At 36.5% G+C, this 23,731-nt stretch overlaps 1 protein-coding gene across 12 annotated transcripts in view; it reads right to left on the reverse strand.

Moving 5' to 3' along the window:
• Positions 1-23,731, reverse strand: part of CLOCK (clock circadian regulator) — a 111,401-nt gene that overhangs the window by 16,836 nt on the left and 70,834 nt on the right. For all 12 annotated transcript variants that reach the window (XM_010806120.4, XM_005207981.5, XM_002688257.7 and 9 more), the window contains 10 exons: positions 22,866-22,986; positions 19,369-19,482; positions 19,115-19,233; positions 17,272-17,354; positions 16,956-17,062; positions 14,009-14,156; positions 13,297-13,372; positions 5,848-5,989; positions 4,057-4,157; positions 3,428-3,517 (listed from right to left, as the gene is read on the reverse strand). In XM_010806120.4, coding sequence (XP_010804422.1) covers positions 3,428-3,517; positions 4,057-4,157; positions 5,848-5,989; positions 13,297-13,372; positions 14,009-14,156; positions 16,956-17,062; positions 17,272-17,354; positions 19,115-19,233; positions 19,369-19,482; positions 22,866-22,986 — 1,101 coding nt within the window. The remainder of the gene's footprint in view (positions 1-3,427; positions 3,518-4,056; positions 4,158-5,847; positions 5,990-13,296; positions 13,373-14,008; positions 14,157-16,955; positions 17,063-17,271; positions 17,355-19,114; positions 19,234-19,368; positions 19,483-22,865; positions 22,987-23,731) is intronic.

Raw genomic sequence — 23,731 nt, forward strand, 5'->3', positions numbered from 1 at the left:
TAGTGGGTAGCATCCTACTGAGTGTCATCAGCAACCAGCAGCTAGCTTTCCACCAAGTCTCACTGGCTTGCTAGTGGGCAGCTTCCCAGCAAATTTTACTGGTATCCCAGCAAGTGGCTGCTCGCTCCCCAGCCCAAGTCTGTGGCACTTCAGTGAACCTGTGTACCATCCAGTGGATATAGCCACAGCAGCTCCAATGGGACCTGAGTCTCAGCTTGGCCTGGAGGAGCAGTTCAGGAGGGTCAAAGGAGTCTTCTGAGCTGTTCCCCCTTGGCAATTCTCCCTTTCACTTACCCTTAGTGGCTGCTCTCTACACCGGTCTTTCCTGTATCCTTTTGAATTCCCTTAACTGCTCTCAGTAGTTAATCTCTGTTACCAGTTAATTTTTTTATACCATCCCTGTTCAAATTTCTCATCCAGCTTCTGACTACAGCTTGACTGATTACAAGATGACTTGGTAACACTGGCTTTTAAAGACCTAAGTTCCTACTGTGGCGCTACTACTTGATAGAACAAGTTACAGAACTTCATTCCTGATCTTTTAACAAATGAAAAAGTAGTCTGCACCTAGAGTTATTCACATAAAATTCTGTCATCCCAAGAATGTCCTCTTTGTGTAGGTCATTAGAAAGTTAATAAAAATCTGACTAACCAACCATAAAATTTTCAACAAATTGTTCTCAAATACAAATACCTAGGCTTTAAAGACTAAGCGATTATAAGTGAATGCTGCATATGCAAATAAAAGCACAGTTATTCTGCTAACAGAGTAAGGTTTTCAATCTCACTTATATCTGCTTCACTTGAGTTATAGACAGCTTCTATTTACTACTGCTTGCAACTAAGCACATTTAGTGATTCACCACTTAAGTTTAAATAGGCTCATTTACTTATTTCCAGGAATATTCACCACAGAATGCAGTATAAAAGCAGAAAGAATTTCACTTCATTGGAAATCTGTCTTAAGAATCTCCTACAATGCATGTAAAAGCAAATGACACCCCAAAAGCTTTTTTACCCTATCTTCAAAAGTTTGTTTTGAGAATATTGAACACTACTTTTCAAAGTATACAACTCTGACTTCTGAAGTTAACAATAACCAGATCAAACATCAGATTACACTAGGTATGAAAAAACATTACAAATTTAATATCCTCATGCCTTTTTTATTATTTGAAATTTTATGTTTATATCATATAAATGTATCCTAAAGTTATTTATACCTTTAGGTAAACATTATACTGTCACCACTTGAAGAATTTCTATTAAATACAAATAAGAAAATAAAAATAAACACAGAAAGCAGAATAATGGGAAATAATATCAAAGAACTAAGAGGAACACTGTTTGCCTTTATCACTGAATGAAATGAGATTTGAATACTTATTTGAGGACTCGGTGCTGATAAAAACTACTGGAACTCCAGATACTATTTAATAATATAGTGCTGCTATAAACACCTTACACAATTATGTGCTGCTAAAAGTCAAGATTATGACAATTAGATTGTTATTTAGATTATAACAGTTTACAGCAATATCAATATATTTGTACAAGTATCATAATATATAATAGCTATAATTATATATGTCTGGTGGCTCAGATGGTAAAGAATCCTCCTGCAATGCAGGAGACCTGGGTTCAATCCCTGGGTTGGGAAAATCCCCTGAAGGAGGGCATGGCAACCCACTCCAGTATTCTTGCCTGGAGAGCCACATGGACAGAGGACTCTGGTGGGCTACAGTCCATGTGGTCGCAAAGAGTCGGACATGATTGAGCAACTAAGCACAATTTAAGTAACAACCATATAAGATAAAGGTATTTTTAGATACCTAGTGTTAATATCAGAGAAGGCAATGGCAATGCACTCCAGTACTCTTGCCTGGAAAATCCCATGGACAGAGGAGCCTAGTAGGCTGCAGTCCATGGGGTCACTAGGAGTCAGACACAACTGAGCGACTTGACTTTTACTTTTCATTTTCATGCATTGGAGAAGGAAATGGCAACCCACTCCAGTGTTCTTGCCTGGAGGATCCCAGGGACAGGGGAGTCTGGTGGGCTGCTGTCTATGGGGTTGCACAGAGTCGGATATGACTGAAGCAACTTAGCACCAGCAGCAGCAATGTTAATATTATTTGAAATTAAGACAATGTAGAGATAGCTTCAACATCAAACAAAACAAAATTTCGGATTATTTCTAGCACAACTTAGTATTTTTCATTTGTCTGAGGCACTGAGTGCAGTGATAAATGAAAAGTTGCGAAGTTATAATCAAAAGTGTCACTTCTGTAATACCTCTCCTTTGTCTTGCTAGCTTTTATATTTAAGCCTCCTTGGGGACTCAGCCCAAGTAACAATTCTTCCAGAAAGTTCTCTTTCCCTTCCTCAGTCTGCAATTAAGAGTCCATCTAATGTGCTCACGTGTCAAGCTTTAGACCTTGAGCATAGACTATTTGTAGTTATCTATCATTCCTTCTAGATGTAATAAAGTTTCTTAGTATAGAAATTTGCATTGCCAGCACCTGCAATATCTGATAATATAAGGAGCTTAATAAATGGCTTATATATAAACAAATGAATATATGAATAAAATTACTCAATTCTTCCAATATCCATGGGAAGAACAAAATGAACTACATTTCATCTTTAATATTTTTCTCTGGAAAGTGAAAGTGTTAGTCACTCAGTCATGTCCAACTCTTTGTGACCCCATGGACTATAGATCTCTAGGATTCTCTGCCCATGGAATTCTCCAGGCTAGAATACTGTAATGCATAGCCACTCGTTTCACCAGGGAATCTTCCTGACCTAGAGATCGAACCCAGGTCTTCTGTACTGCAGGCAGATTCTTTACCATCTGAGCCACCACAGTATTTCTCAACAGGGATTAATCAGGATAGCTTTTTGTTGTGCAAAACTGTTATGAACCCTAAAAGACAACTAAAGTACCAGCGGCACACCAAATTCACTGACAATCAAAAAATCTCCAGGTATTCTAAACGTCCACAATTGAGATTTACTGCATCTATATTTTAAAAAATCACTAGTAGCTTGAAAGTGAAAGTCACTTAGTTGTGTCCGACTCTTTGCAACCCCATGGACTATACAGTCCATGAAATTCTCCAGGCCAGAATACTGGAGTGGGTAGCTGTTCCCTTTTCCAGGGGATCTGCCCAACCCAGGGATCAAACCCAGGTCTCCCACACTGCAGGCGGATTCTTTACTAGCTGAGCCACAAGGGAAACCCAAGAATACTAGAATGGGTAGCCTATCCCTTCTCCAAAAGATCTTCCTGACCCAGTAATCAAACTGGGGTCTCCTGCATTGCAGGTGGATTCTTTACTGACTGAGCTATGAGGGAAGCCCCACTAGTAGCTTAAAGACTATTTGTAATTTAAAAATATTTAACAGAAACAAATAAAAATACCTGGGACATGCCGTGCGGAACTGGTAAATTTGCAGACTGAGACATCACAGGCTGTGTTAATGACTGACCAACAGTCTGGGAATTTATAGACTAGAAGCAAAATAAAAAATAACACTGGGTGACAATCGTTTCCATACATGAATACTCCCACCAGAAATACCACCATGGCATCTTCATAACTGAATTACAGCTTTTAGATGAGCCTCCTACATTTTTAGATGAGCACAGGCCTGTCTCTCCCTCTAAACTGGAAATGCTTAGTCCCTATTTATCTTTTTATCTTTCAAGGCATCTGTCACATTATCTTGCATGGGCTGTCAGTAAGAGTTGCCTGGACTTTATTGAAAGTGATTGGTATTTGAAATTAGATATAAAATGGCTCTAAATTATCAGCTTTCCATAATTAAAAAAAAATCTAACATTTTGTCTGAAAAATATTCAAAAGGACTTGTATGTTTGACTACTACTTCACAAAAAAATGAAGACCTTGAGTAAGTGTTGTATATCAACAACTATTTTGAATTTCACAGAAAGGGATAATGAATAAATGAATTGATGAATATTTAGATGATTCCTCCCACCCCTTTTAATAAATCTTTATTCAGCAACATACTATCTGAAGAGTTTACCTGACTACTAAATGATGACCTCCTTTGTGCCATCTTCTCATGAGCTGGTAAATGTTGTCTGGGAGGAGTGCTAGTATCTGTTGGGATCTTTGTTGGTGTAGCTAAGGTTGGTAAACAGAAACAGAATAGCATTAGTACTTGAAAAATACAATTTTCAAAGATCAATCTCAAAATGCTTTCCAGTGAATAAAAGTGGTCTGTAAAAGAGTTGTTTTTCTAAATTATTCAATAAAAGTGAAGTCTATGACAACAAGATGATTTATTTTAATTACCTCTTTTTTAAGGATAAAGAAAACATCTGAAATAGGAAAATTTCAAATATAAAATGGTTACTACCCCTACAATTCTATAACAGAAAAAAGCAATAAATTAATTAAAAAATGGCCTAAGGACTTGAATAGATATTTACTCAAACAAGACAGAGATGGCCAGCCAGTATGTGAAATAATACTCAATATTCCACTAAACATCAGGGAAATGCAAATCAAAACCACAATGAAATATCACCTCTACCTCTAAAGAATGGTTACTATCAAAAAATCACATTGTAGATCAACTAAAAAAAAAACCCTTATAAACTGTTCAAAAAAAAATCTAAAGACAAGTGTTGGTGAGAACTTGTGTGGAGGTCTGGAAACCTTGCACACTGTTGATGGGGACAGGAAATGATACAGATACTGTGGAAACAGTATGGCTGTTTTTCAAAAAAATTAAGATTAGAACTACCATATATGAACTAGAAATCCTACTTCAGAGTATTTATAAAAAAAAATTGAAGTCAGCATCTTGAAGAGATATTAGCATTCCAGTGTTCACTGCAGTATCATTCACAATAGCCAAGGTATGGAGACAATCTAAATGTCTGTTGACAGGTGAAAGGATTAATAAAATGTGATATATACATACAATGAAATACTACTATTCATCCTGAAAAAGGAAGGACATTCTACAATATGTTACATGAATGAACCTTTAGGCCATTATGCTAAATGAAATAGGCAATGACAGAAAAAACAAGTATCTCATAATGATATGAGGTTATTTAAAATAGTCAAACTCATTGAAACAAAGAGGACAATGGTAACTGCCAAGGCTGGGGCAGGGGGGGAGTGGGGAATGGGGAGTTATTAATTAGTGGGCACAGTTTCAGATAAGCACAATGAATAAACTCTGGAGATCTGCAACTTTGTGTTAAAGGATACTACATAAAAGAAATGCCAAGAAATAGTTAACACAAAGGCCTTTCACAATATTTGGAAAGGTTTAAAATCTCAATCTATGTTTAACCACTTTAATGTTCCACCCATCATGAAGATGTCGAGTAGTTCAAACAAGTCCCTTTTTCATTATATACACTTTTAGTACTCTGAGAAATAAAAGTGCTAGATTCTTTTTAAAAAATTTAAAAGGGAATTAATTTAATGACAATTATGCATGTCTTCATAAAGACAAAATACACAGAAAACACTTTCAAAAAAGCAAACTAAGAACACTTACAGGTTCTATCAATAAAAAAGGAATTACTGTAGTAGTTTTGCTTTCTTTCTGAGGGATGATTAAAAATACCAATACCAACATTACTACCTACATGTTTTTGGGTTACTTTATAAATTAATTCTTTGCTAAATGTGAGCAATGTGCCTTTTGCTCACTGAAAAAGTTACTGTATTTCAGAAATATAAACACTTATCATTTGAAAGTGGCAGCTGATGAAAAATGCTGCTAACAATAATGCAAACAATTTAGAAGCGCATCTTTAAAGGAAGTCTGCTTGCAAGCTGGGGTACTCACAGGAAGGGTCCGAGACTGCTGTGTGAGATGATTTTCTTGAACTCCGGGAGGAAGCAGAAGGAGTTGGGCTGTGATCAAACCTTTCCAACGCTTCCTTGAGACTGACTGTATTTATACGATTATCAGACCCAGAATCTTGGCTCTAAGGAGACAAGAGTAAAGTAAATGTCTTCTGTGGTTCAGTTCAGAGGTCCCAAATTAGCATATCGCTTGCTAATTTCCCCTCCCCCAAATCAGTTTTCAACCATAACAAGGCAAGTGTACCTGTGTAATAAAGAAGTGTAATAAAGAAGTAAAAATTTATTTTTTATAGCCTGAAAGTTTTGGTTTCCTTCTCTATTGAAAGAAATAACAGATGCAAAGGAATAAAGTTGGACTATTACCTTATACCATATATAAAAGTTAACTTAAAATGGATCAAAGATCTAAACATTAGAACTCAAAGTATAAAGCTTTTAGGGAAAAAAGGGGGAAAGCTTTATAACACTGCACTGGGCAATGATTTCTTGGATATGACACTAAAGCACAGGCAACAGTAGTGCATCAAAGGATACTATAAACAAAGTGCAAAGGCACCAAGGAATGGGAGAAAACATTTCTAAGTCATTTATTTGATAAAGAATTAATACCCAAAATATAGACAGAGCTCCTACCACTCAACAGCAAGAAAAAAAAAAAAAACACCAAAAAATTCAATTAAAAAATGGGCAAAAGTCTTGCATAGAGATTTCTTCCAAGAAGATATATAAATGGCCAATAAACACATGAAAAGATACTTAATATCACTAATCATTCAGTTCAGTTCAGTCGCTCAGTCATGTCCGACTCTCTGCGACCCCATGAATCACAGCATGCCAGGCCTCCCTCTCCATCACCAACTCCCGGAGTTCACTCAAACTCACGTCTATCGAGTCGGTGATGCCATCCAGCCATCTCATCCTCTGTCATCCCCTTTTCTTCCTGCCCTCAATCCCTCCCAGCATCAGAGTCTTTTCCAATGAGTCAACTTATTGGAGTTTCAGCCTCAGCATCAGTCCTTCCAATGAACACCCAGGACTGGTCTCCTTTAGGATGGACTGGTTGGATCTCCTTGCAGTCCAAGGGATTCTCAAGAGTCTTCTCCAACACCACAGTTCAAAGGCATCAATTCTTCGGCACTCAGCTTTCTTCACAGTCCAACTCTCGAATCCATACATGACCACTGGAAAAACCATAGCCTTGACTAGATGGACCTTTGTTAGCAAAGTAATGTCTCTGCTTTTCAATATGCTATCTAGGTTGGTCATAACTTTCCTTCCAAGGAGTAAGCATCTTTTAATTTCATGGCTGCAGTCACCATCTGCAGTAATTTTGGAGCCCAAAAAGATAAAGTCTGACACTGTTTCCACTGTTTCCCCATCTATTTCCCATGAAGTGATGGGACACGATGCCATGATCTTCGTTTTCTGAATGTTGAGCTTTAAGGCAACTTTTTCACTCTCCTCTTTCACTTTCATCAAGAGGCTTTTGAGTTCCTCTTCACTTTCTGCCATAAGGGTGGTGTCATCTGCATATGTGAGGTGATTGATATTTCTCCCGGCAATCTTGATTCCAGCTTGTGCTTCTTCCAGTCCAGCGTTTCTCATCATGTACTCTGCATATAAGTTAAATAAGCAAGGTGACAATATACAGCCTTGATGTACTCCTTTTCCTATTTGGAACCAGTCTGTTGTTCCATGTCCAGTTCTAACTGTTGCTTCCTGACCGGCATATGGGTTTCTCAAGAGGCAGGTCAGGTGGTCTGGTATTCCCATCTCTTTCAGAATTGTCCACAGTTTATTGTGATCCACACAGTCAAAGGCTTTGGCACAGTCAATAAAGCAGAAATAGATGTTTTTCTGGTATTCTCTTGCTTTTTCCATGATCCAGCAGATGTTGGCAATTTGATGTCTGGTTCCTCTGCCTTTTGTAAAACCAGCTTGAATATCTGGAAGTTCACACAGTTCACATACTGCTGAATGAAGCCTGGCTTGGAGAATTTTGAGCATCACTTAGGGAAATGCAAATCAAAACCAAGAAATACCACTTCACATCTATCAATATGGCTATTACCAAAAAAATTAGAAAATAACGAGTGTTGGTGAGGATATGAAAAAACTAGCACCCTTGTGCAGTGCCAGTGGGGGTGGTGGTGGTGGTGTTCAGCTGCTTAGTCACGTCCAACTCTTTGCGACCCTACGAACTGTAGCCCGCCAGGCTCCTCTGTCCATGGGATTCTCCAGGCAAGAATACTGGAGTGGGTTGCCATTTCCTCCTCCAGGGGATCTTCCCGAGCCAAGGACTGAACTTACATCTTCCGTGTTTTCTGCACTGGCAGATGGATTCTCTACCACTGAGCCACCTGGGAAGCCTGGTAAGAATGTATAAAACAGCAGAGCTACTATGGAAAAATGTAACAGCTCCTCAAAAAATTAAATATAGAATTACTATATGATCCAACAATTTCATTTCTGCGTATATGCTCAAAAGAATTAAAAACAGGGAGTCAAATGTGTATTTGTAAGCCATGTTCCTAGCAGCATTAACCGCAATAGTTAAAAATACAGATGCAACCCAAGTGTACATCGATGGATGAATGAATAAACAAAACGTGGTATATATACACACAATGGAATACTGTTTATCTTCAAAAGGAAACTCTGACATATAACAATATAGAAGAACCTTGAGAACATTATGCTGAGTGAAATAAGTTAATCATATACAGACAAATACTGTATGATTCCACTTACATGAGGTACCTATAGGAATCAAGTCATAGTCAGAAGTGGACTGGTGGCTGCCCAGGGTTGGAGAGGAGGGAACGGGGAGTTGCTGTTCAATGGATATGGAATTTCAGTTTGGAAAGATGAAAAAGTTTTGGTGATGGATGGTGGTAATGCTTACACAACACTGTAAATGTACTTAACACCACTGAACTTAAAATTGGTTGAGATGGTAAATTTTGTTACGTATATTTCAAATCAGAAAAAAAAAAAAAAAAAGACCAACCAACAGACACTTTAGTTTATAAAGGCGCTGTAAGTATCTGGAACTCAGCATTTGACTGCTCAAAATCATCTTCTTCACACCAACTCTGACCGTCTCCAGAATTCAATATCTATATGGATGATTCATGCAATATCCTGTCCTGGCCTCTCAGCTTTCTAGGAACTCCTTGTTGCCAATAACTTCTTCCTCTATTCTACCTGATTCAATCCCTACTCTTCATTACCAGATTACTGTAGTGCCTCTAAAAACACAAATTAAAATCCAACTTTAAACCACACTTCCCTGTCTGAGCTTTCCAGTTCACTTGTTCCTTTGGAGACAATTACAGTCAACTTAAAATGATCACCAATCTAAAATGATACATAACACTAAGCCAGAAACATTACATTTTCTAGAGGGCTCACTTTCCTACTCTCCACAGTTATTCCATACTTTCCAAAAGTTCTTAAACCTCTTTCTCCCTCTCTCTCCACAGAGACCTCTGTCTTATATAGATGAAAATACTTGCCACCACCATTTATGTAACTCTACCTATTAACATGCTGTGCTGTGCTTAGTCACTCAGTCATGTCCAACTCTGTGACCCCATGGACTGTAGCCTCCCAATCTCCTCTGTCCACTGGATTTCCCAGGCAAGAATATTGGAGTAGGTAGCCATTTCCTTCTCCAGGGGATCCTCCCAACCCAGGAATCGAACTGGGGTCTCCTGCATTGCAGGCGTAGTCTTTACCAGCTGAGCTACAAGGGAAGCCCACCTATTAATATACCAAGTATATAAATATACCCACCTGCTGTTTGCTCATTATAGTGGAGCAAAGTGCCGTCAAAGAACCTCCATATGCAACAGTGAATTAAGCAACAATACTCTGTTTCCTATTTCAGGGAAGCTACATAGAAGGCAATGTGTGTGTATACACCGATATAAATAAATGATTTCAAAATTACTACTATCACAAAAGGAAAAAATGGGTTATGTGACACAATGCCCGCTGTCCTGCACTGTAATTGCTCTTTACATCCTGTTTTGTCTCCATCTCCCACCCTCTCCCAGCTCCTAAAACCCTTCTGCCTGCCTTCAGTTTCCCTAAGCAGCAAAAGCTGTATTCTCAACCTCACTGATGAACATTCCTTCATTGGCGTCCTCTGACTAAAACCCAGGACCCCCCACCCTCCACCCCCAAAGGATACCAGTTTCCTTGTAGGTCTCCCAGGCAGTGGGAGTTTCCTTTCTCTCAACCTTCAGACCTCTGCTCCGGAGGTAGAACAGAAGTCCTCCTACTGCTCTGGCCTGAACATCCTCCCTTCCACCTTTCCCAAAACTCACAGCTATGAACGCTACATTATCTATCTCTCCTTGCTGTAGTCATTTACTCACCTTGTGCTTACTCCTCACTAAGTAGCTGAATTAAAGTTTCTCTACTCCTGGCTCAGTACTGTCCTTACTGATTTTTTTTTTAAATTGGAGAAGGCAATGGCACCCCACTCCAGGACTCTTGCCTGGAAAATCCCATGGACGGAGGAGCCTGGTAGGCTGCAGTCCATGGGGTCCCTAAGAGTTGGACACGACTGAGCAACTTCACTTTCACTTATCACTTTCATGCATTGAAAAAGGAAATGGCAACCCACTCCAGTGTTCTTGCCTGGAGAATCCCAGGGATGGGGGAGCCTGGTGGGCTGCTGTCTATGGAGTCACAGAGTCGGACATGACTGAAGCGACTTAGCAGCAGTAGCAGCAGCATAGATGATTTACAACATTGCGTTACTTTCTGATGTACAACAAAGTGATTTTTGTATATATTATCTATTCTTTTTTGAATTCTTTTCCCATAGGTTATTACAGAGTATTGGGTAGAGTTTTCTGTGCTATACATTAGGTCCCTGTTGATTATCTGTTTTATATATAATACTGTGCATATATGTTAATCTCAACCCCCTAATTTTTCCCTCCCACCCACCTTTCCCCTTCAGTAGTCTGAACAGAACCACAAGTCTGTTCTCTAAGTCTGTGAGACTATTTCTGTTTTGTAAATGAGTTGATCTATATCATTTTCTAGATTTCATGTATAAACAATATATGATACTTTCTCTGACTGATTTCACTTAGTATGATAATCTCTAGGTCCATACATGTTGCTGCCTTCTTTTTTATGGCTAATATCCCACTGTATATATGTACCACAACCTCTTTATCCATTCATCTATTGATGGACACTTAGGGTGCTACCATATCCTGAATACTGTAAACAGTGTTGCAACTGAACACTGGGGTGCATGTATCCTTTCAAATTATGGTTTCTGCAGATATATGCCCAGGAGGGGGACTGCTGGATCATATGGGAACTCTATTGTTTGTTGAGGAACCTCCCATACTGTTCTCCATAGTGGTTGTGCCTATTTACATTCCCACTAAAAGTGTAGGACGGCTTCATCTTCTCCACATCTTCTTCAGCTGTTATTGATGGTCACTTTTTGATAATGGTCATTCTGTCCAGTGTGAGGTGATACCCTCATTGTAGTTTTTATTTGCAATTCTCTAATGATGAGTGATGCTGAGCAATCTTCTCATGTGCCTACTGGCCATCTGTATGTCTTCTTTAGAGAAATGTCTATTCAGATCTTCTGCCCATCTTTTGGTTAAGTCATTTGTTTTTGATAATGAGCTTCATGAGCTACCTGCATATTTTGGAGATTAATCCCTTGTCAGCTGCTTCGTTTGCCAGTATTTTCTCCCATTCTGTGGGTTGTCTTTTCATTCTGTTTATGGTTTCCTTTGCTGTACAAAAGCTTTTAAGTTTAATTAGGTCCCATTTATTTTTGTTTCAATTCCAAAAGACTGTAACAACTTTGTATGGGGACTAGACACACATTCATTTTGTAATGTATTTAAATGCTGAATCACTATGTTGCACACCTAAAACTAATAAATTTTGCATCTTCTATATTTCAATTTAAAAGTTGCCTTCCATGGCTCAAGATGCTGAGAATACAGGAGCAAATAACAAAGACAAGTTTTCTGCTCTCATGGGTCCCACATGAAAGAATTTTTCCAAAAAGACTATGACTGCTTAGAGGTAAAAGATCCACTATGTTTTAATGAAAGATATTTTCTGAGGAAAGCACTTACAATTTTTCTTATGCTATGGCATATTTTACAACTGAAAGTTTACACCTCTTAACCCCCTTCACCTATTTTGCCCCATCTTACACCCCAACGCCTCACTCGGGCAATCAGCAGTTTGTTCTCTATGAGTCTGGTTTGCGTGTTCATTTGTTTTGTTTTTTAAATTCTACACGTAAGTGAGATAATTTGTCTTTCTTTGACTTATTTCCCTTAGCATCATGCCCCCAAGATCCATCCATACTGTTACAAATAGCAATATTTCATTTTTTAATGATTGAATAGTATTCTACTCTATGTATGTCCCACATCTTTACTTGTTTCTGTATCTTAGTTATTGTAAATAATCCTGCAATGAACATAAGGATATATAAATCTTTACAATTGTTTTTGTTTTCTTCAGGTAAATACTAAGAAGTGAAGCTGTTATATCATATTATTTTTAATTTCTTGAGGAATTTCCATACTATTTTCTGTAGTGACTGCACCAACTTACAATCCCACCAACAGTTCATGAGGGTTCCCTTTTCTCCATATCCTTGCCAATACTTGCTATTTATTGCCTTTCTGATAACTGCCATTATTACAGGTATGAAGTGATATCCTGTTGTGGTGTTCATATGCATTTCAACCACTAAGTGAGCTTGGAAAGAGATTCTGCTTTGACTGGACCTGGAAATGACTGTGGCTCCACTGACACTTTGATTCCAGGCTTGTGAGGGACCCTGGACTGAAACCTTGATTACAGACCCATGACCAATTCTGAAGCAGAGTGCCCAACTAAACTGTGTCTGGATTCTTGACTCACAGAAACTACTGAGATAATATATGTATGTTATTTTATATCATTAAGGTTTGTAACATAGCAATAGGTAGCTAATATTTCTACCTGATATAATGAAAAGAGAAACCAGTGTTCAAAATCTGACTATAACTTTCCAGTCATGAGTCTTTAAGCTCAGTTTTAATATTTTCAAAGTGGGGATATATCCAGATAAGGATGTCTGAGAAATAAATTATATTTCATATTTCATATAAAAACCACAGCCTAGCAGATTGTAATAAATGTTAGTTTAATTCTAAGATCATATATGTCTCTACAATGATCTCTAAATAGCAGGCCCTTCAAATCTTTTTTAAAAACACATGAGGTTTTAAAATATTAAATTTAATATAAAAATAAATACTATAGTTATAATTACAAGTAGATTAAATATTTGAAAAACAATTTTTCTGTAAATTATTGAGTCTTGTTATTCATTGAGAAGAAATAATTTTTTAAAAACCTATAAGATACATACTTTGTCAGCAGCTGTCTCTGGAAGAGACTCTTCAATGCCAAGTTCTCGTCGTCTTTCAGCCCTAACTTCTGCATAACTACAAGTGGAAAAAAAACAGAATTTCAGTGTTTGATCATTCATTTAAAACACTGCAGAGGTGCAACAATTCAATATTCATTATGTATCTCATTTGTTCATCACAAATTCCAGACAATTTTCTATGCACCAAAAAAACCCTAAAACGTATACGTATATAGCACTATATATATATATATATACACACACACACAGAGTGTATCTTAATTCAAATTTCACTTTTTTACATATCTAAAAAATTTAATGTACTACTATAAATGATCTGTAACCACACAGGACCTAAATCAAGAGGAATTAAATAAAGGAACAGTATACTTTATCTACTCTAGCTCTCCTTTTACATGACTGACTGTGGTATATACAAAAGACAGTTACAACATCTGCTCTAAACCATAAAACTTATGTCAGAAATTATGTTATCTTTATTTCTATATAACGCCTATAAGTACATTTAATAATAAACTGAAAATATGAATATTTTCAATAATATTGAAAATACTGAATATTGAAAAAAATACTGAAAAATAAAATGGAGAAAAAAATCACTCTGTACTTCTGAATAAGTCATACATAAAACTACATTCCAAAATCAATATGAATGTTTCCATATTCAGAAATTCTGTAAAAGAATTATTACCTTACTACGGTGTGAGTACAAACAATAAACTCTGGCCTTGAATTCCACTGATGGTAAGTGATATAATAATGAGTTTGAAGCCAAATCCACTGCTGTCCTTTGGTCAGGAACCTATAGTAACAAGATTTGCCTTTTCCATATTGCATTACTAAGAAGAAAAAAAATATTTTTTGATTTGTATTACTAGATTTTTACCCAAAGGTACCATTCACATTTATATCTATCTATCTATCTATCTATAAAATTCTTCTGGCTTTTCAATAACATATAGTATATCAAATCTTCCATAGCCTTCCATAATCTCCCAACTTAAGAGCCTGTTATTGCTGAGCGTAGGTATTTTTCATACACAATAAATGTCCAAATACTTGAGAATAAATTATTCACATACTGACTCTCTCCTGCTAAGATATATTAAGGATAACAGCAATAAGTAATTACACCTGAGCTCTACTCCCCATACCCTACCCCTCACCCTCTGCATATACAGCATCTTTTATTTTTTGGCTGCACTGGATCTTCGTTGCTACATTCAAGCTTTCTCTAGTTTCAGGAGAGCTGAGGCTATGCTCCAGTTGTGGTGTGTGGGCTCCTCACTGAAATGGCTTCTCTTATTGCAGAGCACGGCTCCAGTGCGTGGGCTTCAACAGCTGTGGTACACAGGCTTAGTTTCCCTGCAGCATGCGGGATCTTCCCAGACCAGGGACTTGAACCCGTGTCCTCTGCAGTGGCAAGTGGATTTTTAACCACTGGACCACCAGGAAGTCCAAGTATAGCATTTTAGAGGCATTTACTTCTAAACCTTAACTTACGAAAATCAGAAAAACTTAATTATTTCAAGTAGCTGATTTCCCAAAACAGTATTTCAAGCAGTATTTCCCAAAACATTCTTTATAGATTGTAAATTCAAAAGTCTTTTAGCAGATATTAAGCAAAAAATGGGTTCTGTGTTAAATTAACTTGGGAAAATTTGTTCTTCTCAAAGCCTTGAGTATGCTAATCTGTCAAGATTCTGGTGGTGGGGAGATGGGGACTGATTATGAACTCTTACCTAATTTTCTTTGACCATAAAATTCGTTTTTAATAGACTGGTATTCAGTGGATAAAACCTTAAGACAGGCTGGACCGGAATCATGTTCGCTCTCTCTCCTCCAACCCGTCACTATTCATGAGGAAATCAAAGTCTACATACTTGAAATTGGTTGTCAAAAATTATCCAGCTAGTTAATAGAGGTGTCAGATTTTTTAATACATCACAGAGGCTAGTGCCCATATCACTCAAAGTGAAAAATATTTCTTTTGTGATATTATATAACATGCTTTATTTTCATAGAGGTTTATAAACCAGCCTAAGACATGAAGGTACATTAAATATCTAATTAAGCTTTAGAGGATACTAAAAATGGAAAGATTTGGGAAGGAGGATCAGAGAGGCAAATGAAACCTATTAAAACAAACTTCTAAACAAAGAATGAACAAACAGCATGTGGTAAAGGAGTAGGTCCAGACTCTAATCCTATCTCTGCCACCAATGTTTTTTGTTTTTTTAATTGGAGGCTAATTACTTTACAATATTGTGGTGGTTTCTGCCATACATCGGAATGAATCAGCCACAGGTGTATGTGTATCCCCCATCCTGAATCCCCTCCCACCTCCCTCCCCATCCCATCCCTCTGGGTTGTACCAGTGCACCAGTTTTGAATGCCCTATTTCATGCATTGAACTTGTACTGGTCATCTATTTCACATATGGTAATATACATGTTTCAATGCTATTCTCTCAAATCATCCCACCCTCACCTTCTCTCACAGAAAAGTCTGTTCTTTACATCTATGTCTCTTTTGCTGTCTTACATATAGGATCATCATTACCATTTTTCTAAATTCCATATATATGTGTTAATATACTGTATTGGTGTTTTTCTTTCTGACTTCACTCTGTATAATAGGTTCCAGTTTCATCCACCTCATTAGAACTGACTCAAATGCATTCTTTTCAATAGCTGAGTAGTATTCCATTGTGTATAAGTACCACAACTTTCTTATCCATTTGTCTGCTGATGGACATCTAGGTTGCTTCCATGTCCTGGCTATTGTAAACAGTGCTGCAATGAATACTGGGGTACATGTGTCTCTTTCAATTCTGGTTTCCTCAGTGTGTATGCCCAGCAGTGGGATTGCTGGGTCGTACAACAGTTCTATTTCCATTTTTTTAAGCAATCTCCACGCTGTTCTCCATAGTGGCTGTACTAGTTTGCATTGCCACCAACAGTGTAAGAGGATTCCCCTTTCTCCACACCCTCTCCAGCATTTGTTTGTAGACTTTTTGATGTCTGCCACCAATGTTATGGGACTGTAAGTAAATTAGTTAGCCTTTTTCTGTCTCAGTTTACTTGTAGAGATAATAACAGACCTACTTTCTATTATACAACTGTGACTATGAATAATGAAAATAATACATGTAAGTTGTTCAGAACAGGGCAAAATGAGATGATAATGTTCCTTCTGTTAATATAACAATGGAAGGTAACATTATGAAGCACTCACTGAGTTTTCTATAAGAGATTCTTTAAATGTGGCATTACCTCCTGTGCAGACTCACATGCCTAGAAATAAAAATTCATGAAATAGTGTTCTAATATTATAATTTTCAAAGCAATCTACTTCTTACTCTAAATATAGAACTTCTATATTTCAAAACAAGGTTTATTAGATGCCATATTATAAACCTGTACTTAACTACTATAGATTGAAATATATAAAATGGGAGGAAGTTTAATTTAGACTTGATCTAGGATTCCTATTAGAAGTAGTTATGCATACAAAAGAAATTTTTCCAATACATTTCAAAAATACAAAAATGGTCTGTTTTACCACCTTCTATTAATATGATAGTTATTTACAGATTAAAAAAAGTATTACCACCCGAAGTATTAAAATCTACTTACAGTGCTCATGACATTTTGCCAAATTTTCTAGGTCATCCACATGATAGTAATCATAGCCTGATGTTCCCAGAACTTCAAATGGCAAATATCCTATTATGGGTGGTGCCCTGAATTACATATAAAACAATCAATATTATGACTTTTTCCATTAATAAAAAGTACTCAACTACAAACCAATTTTGGGAGGAAACTTTATTTCTTAAATAATGGATAATGAGTTTGAGCATCCTGTCTAGAAAAAGTTTGTCTTTTAAATCCAATAATTTCAAGAATTATAATGATTAATCTTTTTATAGAATTTAAAAATGGGAGTTACCTGTGATCTAGAAATAGAAACTTCCACTCTAAACTATGTCTAGATGTAAACTCTTCATTGGGTTCTTCAACAGTGCACATTTCCTACAAATAAATAATTAAATTGAGAAATACTTTTCTGTGTACTCAGCAAATTATTAAATATTGCATCTGTATAAGTCATTTTTAGCTAACTTTTCCTTAAACATTTCTTTAAAAAAACATTTTTATTTTCTAGTACTAAGGAATGTGGCAATAAACACATGCAGGATTCTGGGGGAGTACTTCTCACTCCACACATTTCTCTATTCACTCACATGCCTATAAAGTCTCATTCTAATCTCTCTCCTGAATTATAGTTCTATATTTCTGTCTGGATGTTTCCACATACCACAAACTCAACATGTCCTAAAATGAACCAACTATTTTAATCCTCATATCCAGTTACATAATGTTCCATCTCATTAATGGAGGCATACCTGTACTGTGCCATTAAGTCTAAAATCTAATAGTCACAATACATTCATTTTCACCTTTCACCATCTAAATGGCCACTGCTAAATCCTTTCAGTTTCACCTTCTAAGTTGTTTTTTTTTTTTTTTTAATCTATTCAATCCCATCCATCTTCAGGGTCTTAGTTTAGACTCTAGTTGCCACCACTGGCTCACATTATTGCAAAATATTCCAAACAAGTTTCCCTGTCCTTCAACCCATCTTCTATTCTGGCCACAATGACCTTATAAATACTCAAACATGATTGTATAATTTCCCTAACAGAAAAATCTTAATGGCTGCTCATTCCATTAGGACAAAATCTAAACAAGGAGAAACAAACAACAAAGAAAAAAACATGCATCACTGCCAGCGTCTGCTTACTTTTCTAACCTCATCTCTCAACATCCCTACCCTCCCTCCATTCACAGTAACCCTAGGCTTTAGTCGTATGCAACAATGTATTCCAACCTGCCCCTGTTCTTGAATGACCTTCTGCAGCACAATGTAGTGATTAAGAGTTTGGGTTTAGGAAAAAAAGGAATTAGAATCAATCTCAGTTCTACTACTTAATAGCTGTGACTCTGGGTAAGTAACTTAACTTCCCTAAGCCACAGTTTCCTTACATATAAAATGGTGATCGTATCACCATTTGTAAGTATTAGGTGAGATAATGCACGTAAACAGCATGTGGTAAGCATCCAAAAAGCATGTTACCACCACCATTACTTCCTACGATCAAAACGAGTAGAGTCAGAGTGGTTTAAGATCCTCTAACTGCTAATTCAGTACTTTGTCCTATGGTATTTCCCTAAATTTAAAATCTTAGCCTGGCTTATTTTCAGCCACTTTGTGGTTACTGAAGTCTTTCATTTTCTGACTTTACTACTAATCATCTACTTCCTGGACCCAGGATATAAAAATAAAATTATTTAATTGACTTTTAAAATTGAAAAGGTAAATTAAATGTAATAAGGTCACCTGTGTATTTCAAAAGAAAATTTCAAAAGCAATCTTTGGCCGTTCCCCTTTAATGTATTTGTGAACTATACAACAAAAGCACCTCAAAATTTTGCACAAAAGCAGGACAATGGTGATATATAACCACTGGTTAACAGCCAAAAATTTCACAAACCCAAATGAAATTTTTGGCCAACCCAACACAAGGTATATTATCAAAAAATTAGTTCTATAATTTGATGAGTGCTTTGATAACTCACTATTTGCTTCAAAAATATTATGATCATACATGTTTAATGACTCATGGCCATTACTACTTTAATGTTTACAGGAAGTATCTGGGAACAATTAAAAAAACAACAGATAGGACCCATAATATGAAGTGAAACCCTTCTGGGAAACAGAAACATACCTTAATGAACTGAGGTGTAGCTAATCTGACAGTAGCTACAAAACAAACTCTATCTTCATAAGAAGGCCTGTGAGTGCGTTGTATTGTTCCTTCAAAACCATTGTGTGCTGAAGTGGATACTAAAGCAATAAGGAAATGAATACTCCAGTTACTCCAGTAAAAATCTAGTTTTTACTAATACTTGAACATTTGTCTTTAAGAGCTTAAAATAACAACAAGTGAAAAAATATTGTAAGAGAAGCATTTTAACTTACCACTGTTTAAAGATTTGAAATTTCCTATAAATTTCACATATTCATAAGTAGATGGTTCCTTTGGGTCTATTGTTCCTCGAAGCATATGACAACAAAATTCTAACTGATTTTTTGCTGAAATAAGAGAAAAAATATAACGTATTTTGTGATTTATCATAAATAAGCCACACAAAGTAAGATTCTAATAGTTTTGTAAGTTTACAATTACTATTTTCTCATACAGAAGTCCTCAATGACATTGTGTTCAGTCCATAAAAGCAGAGTCTCTTCAGGAGATGATCTCACGTTGTCCTTAATAAAGAAGACAGATCTTCTGATACAAGTAACTCCATGTTCCCTCCATTTTTATTTGTCCTTCCTTGTCATTCATCACTCTAATCTCAAAGAAAGGTCTTGCTTCCTAGTCCAATTTTTTTTATCTCTACTTTAAACAGTCTTTCCCATCTTCCTTCTCTAGGACCACCAGAACCATTCATTCCTTTAGCATTCACATATGTCTTCTTTGGGTCCTTACCTTCTACTTTTAAATTTACTCAGGTCTTTTTTCATGCTATTGTTTTTAGTAACACAGATCTCCTTCCTTCTCATTATGTGCTCTAGTTTCCGTATGTTCACCCTCCTTAACTTCATGTATTATGGCTTTTGCCCTCACACTTCCACAGAAAGTGCTCTTCATTGTTTCTACCTCTTCATAAAACTCACATGTTTTCATTCCCATAGCATGAAACTTACCTTCCTACCTTATTGACTATTTCTCTCCCTTCTATTAATCAGTCAACTATAGACATTCACAAAAGTTCTTTTGATTGTAATCTATTATGCTTTACAAACTTACCAGCACTGACAAACTTATTTACTCCTAAATCTCTCTCACCAATTTTAACATTTTATGTAAGACCAAGTCTCATATCACTATTTTTCAGGACATTTGTACCTGACTGTTCCATCAGTAACTTAAATTCAAAATACTTGAAAGTGAATTTTTCCTTCTATCTTCCTAAGGCGGCTGTCATTCCCCTCTGTCCTATCTCCTTAGTTAGAAATCATATCAATTTGTTCTCTTTGTATCACCAGCTCAAAAACTAAATCTGTAACCAGGATCTGCTCTTTATTACACCAAGAACGCTCTGGTGAGTCATTTTTTCCACATGAGCAGCCAGTACCACCATTCTGGTATCGATGTAAATGACCTTGCATCTAGGTAACTGCAAAAATGTATTCTCTATGCCTCCACACTCTTGCCACTCAAACTCACCCTTGCCTACTACTCTTAGATTGTATTACTTTCCTCATTATTATTTCAGTACTCAAGGACTAATAACACCTCTCCACTTACAGTATCCAACTCATACTCTTCTGTTATTATTATCAATGGGTTTATCGTTAAACTCAGCAAGTTCAAACTCTTACCTTCTTCCTAAAACCTTCCCCACTGATGATCTCTAGCTGGTTTGACACCAGTGGCTAACACCAAGTCCTACCTAGTTCACCTCAACACTCACAGGCACGCTTTCTTCTCCATCCTTACTTCTACTGCTGTCCTTTTTAACTCAAGTCTAGTCATTTTCCCAAAATTTTCCACCTGAGAGATTTTCTTTTTGAACCACAAAACCACCCAAATCCCCTTTTTGCTGGCTTCTCAACGAAGTAAAAAATAAAAACCAAACTGTTAAGGATGAAATATCAGGCTTTATTTCCTTCTCTAGACACAAACACATCACTTGTACTACCTTACCTTCATGATGATACAAATGACCTATTTGGAGAATCCTGAATTTTCCTAGCAATTCCCCTCTGTTTTAAATCATGTTCATTCCTTTGGCATGAAACATCCTTTTCATCTGTGGAAATAACTTTATTTTGTATATCAGTCCATTGGGTCGCAAAGAGTGGGATGCAACTAAACTGAACTGACTTCAAATACTGTTGTTTACAGGCGTATAACTGGCCTCTGCATCACTATATCCAACCCAAATCTTTCTCCTAGATGAAAGACTAGAGTAGTCGCTTAGTCATGTCATAGAAGAATTTGGTTTTTTAACAAGTATAAATAAGCTTCAAATGTATTCTCCTGGTCTCTTAACTACTCTCAACTTCTTCTGAAAGGCTATTTATTCTTATCAAAAACATACATTCACACATACTTACATGTGTGTATATGTGTATCTCAACTGTTGAACAGTTAATGTTCTACATAATCAAAGATTCAAAATATGAAGAAACTTTAAAATGATTAATGTTAGTTTCCCTTGTAGCTCAGATGGTAAAGAATCTGCCTGCAATGCAGGAGACCTGGGTTCAATCCCTGGGTCAGGAAGATCCCCTGGAGAAGGAAATGGCAACCCACTCTGGCATTTTTGCCTGGAGAATCCCACGGACAGAGGAGCCTGGTGGGCTATGGTTCATGGGGTTGCTAGAGTTGGACATGACTTAGCAACTAAACCATCACCACTATAAGAAAAGTCAAAATTTAAAAGCCATGAAAAAAGTAGTTAAAGAAGACATCTAATAGCTAATGGCCAAATGTAGAGCTGTCATGATTTCAGACTTTACACAGGATAATTTATTCAAGAAAACGAGGGGTGGGAGGGAAGTTCCAGAGGGAGGGGATATATGTATACTTACGGCTGATTCACATTGCTGTGTGGCAGAAACCAACACAACATTGTAAAACAATTATCTTCCAGTTTAAAATGAAAAAAAAAAAAAGAAAGAAAAGAAAACAAGGTATTCATTGACCAGATATTCTGGTCAATGAATCTAGAAGAAAAGTCAGATTACACGACAACATTTTATACTTATTAAAGGCAGGACTACACTTCCCTATTCTTGGCATTTCTATTACATAGCACAAGTGTCTGTTACACTGCTGCTTTGTTGTTTACTCGCCAAGTCATGTCCGACTCTTTTGCGACCCCATGGACTGTACCACGCTAGGCTCCTATGTCCATGGGATTTCCCAGGCAAGAACACTGGAGTGGTTTGGAGTGGGTTGTCATTTCCTTCTCCATGGGGTCTTCCCAACCCAGAAATCAAACCTGCATCTCTGCATTAGACATATCCAATAAATTATTGTTTAATTCTGCTTAATAGAGCACAAAATTTCTTTAAGTAATTTTATAAAAAACATGTTTTGTCTCATAGTTTCAGTGTTCAATTGGTTAGTGATGGTGAAAATAAAAACCCTTTATTTTCTCTTACTACAGTAAGATTTTATATAAACATTAATAAGAATATATTGCTGAGTTCCATTTTTCTGTAAAATAGTTTTATGGCATATTATAACAGATGAGATTTCACTGTATTCTGGAACAGAGTTCAGACTTTTAACATGGTCATAATTCCATTATATTTTAATATTTAAAAAGGATCTAACAGGGGATTTGGGATGATGCTATGTATTAATTTGGTTAAACATATCTCTGTCAAGAAATTACAAAAGTAAAGGATAATGCAACCAAATCCGTTTAACTTTTCGCTTAAGAGGTACTACTTACATTTTAAATATTCAGGGGTTAATGAATCACTTTCCAGCAGATGGGTAGAGAGTATTTTATAAACTTCTGAATGTTCCCCCTCTGGGATAAAATTAAATATACTTTGATCCACAAGATCTGACTAAAAAAGAAATTTTTAAAAATTAAATAATTACAGTGATTCAAGAGAAATTTATTTTAAAAATATATAATCACTCTTAAACACCAGACGAGCATATGGTTGACATCTCATTATCTGTAAACAGTGACAAATATCAAGTTTCAGAGTACAACTCAAAAGACAAGATTAAGAAGGTGAAAAAAGTTTCCATAATCTCACTGTCTCTGATACGAGCATCATCAGATTCATGATCAATATGACCTTTGAAAGTTTTGTAACTTGTAAGTTTCACCACATGTGAACATGTAAAATATAACAGGACTAAGAAAGCTTATTAGAAGAATCTCTGGCTACCAGATATAGCCTTACTATACACACCAATCTCTGGTGAGCGGGGTATACGCTACAAATAAAGGACCACAGGACGGCCCACAGGCTACATGAAGAGAAGACTTGACTTTGACGTCAGTTCAATCGCCCAATGTGTCCTTTCTTTATTTTATCTTTTCTAGTCATCTAACCTGTATCCCACTGTCAAAAAGTCATGCTTTAAGATAAACAACCTCTTTCTAAATTCCATATATATGCGTTAGTATACTGTATTGGTGTTTTTCCTTCTGGCTTACTTCACTCTGTATAATAGGCTCCAGTTTCATCCACCTCATTAGAACTGATTGAAATGTATTCTTTTTAATGGCTGAGTAATACTCCATTGTGTATATGTACCACTACTTTCTTATCCATTCATCTGCTGATGGACATCTAG

Source organism: Bos taurus, chromosome 6 (assembly GCF_002263795.3).
Source record: "Bos taurus isolate L1 Dominette 01449 registration number 42190680 breed Hereford chromosome 6, ARS-UCD2.0, whole genome shotgun sequence".
NCBI classification, from domain to species: Eukaryota; Metazoa; Chordata; class Mammalia; order Artiodactyla; family Bovidae; genus Bos; species Bos taurus.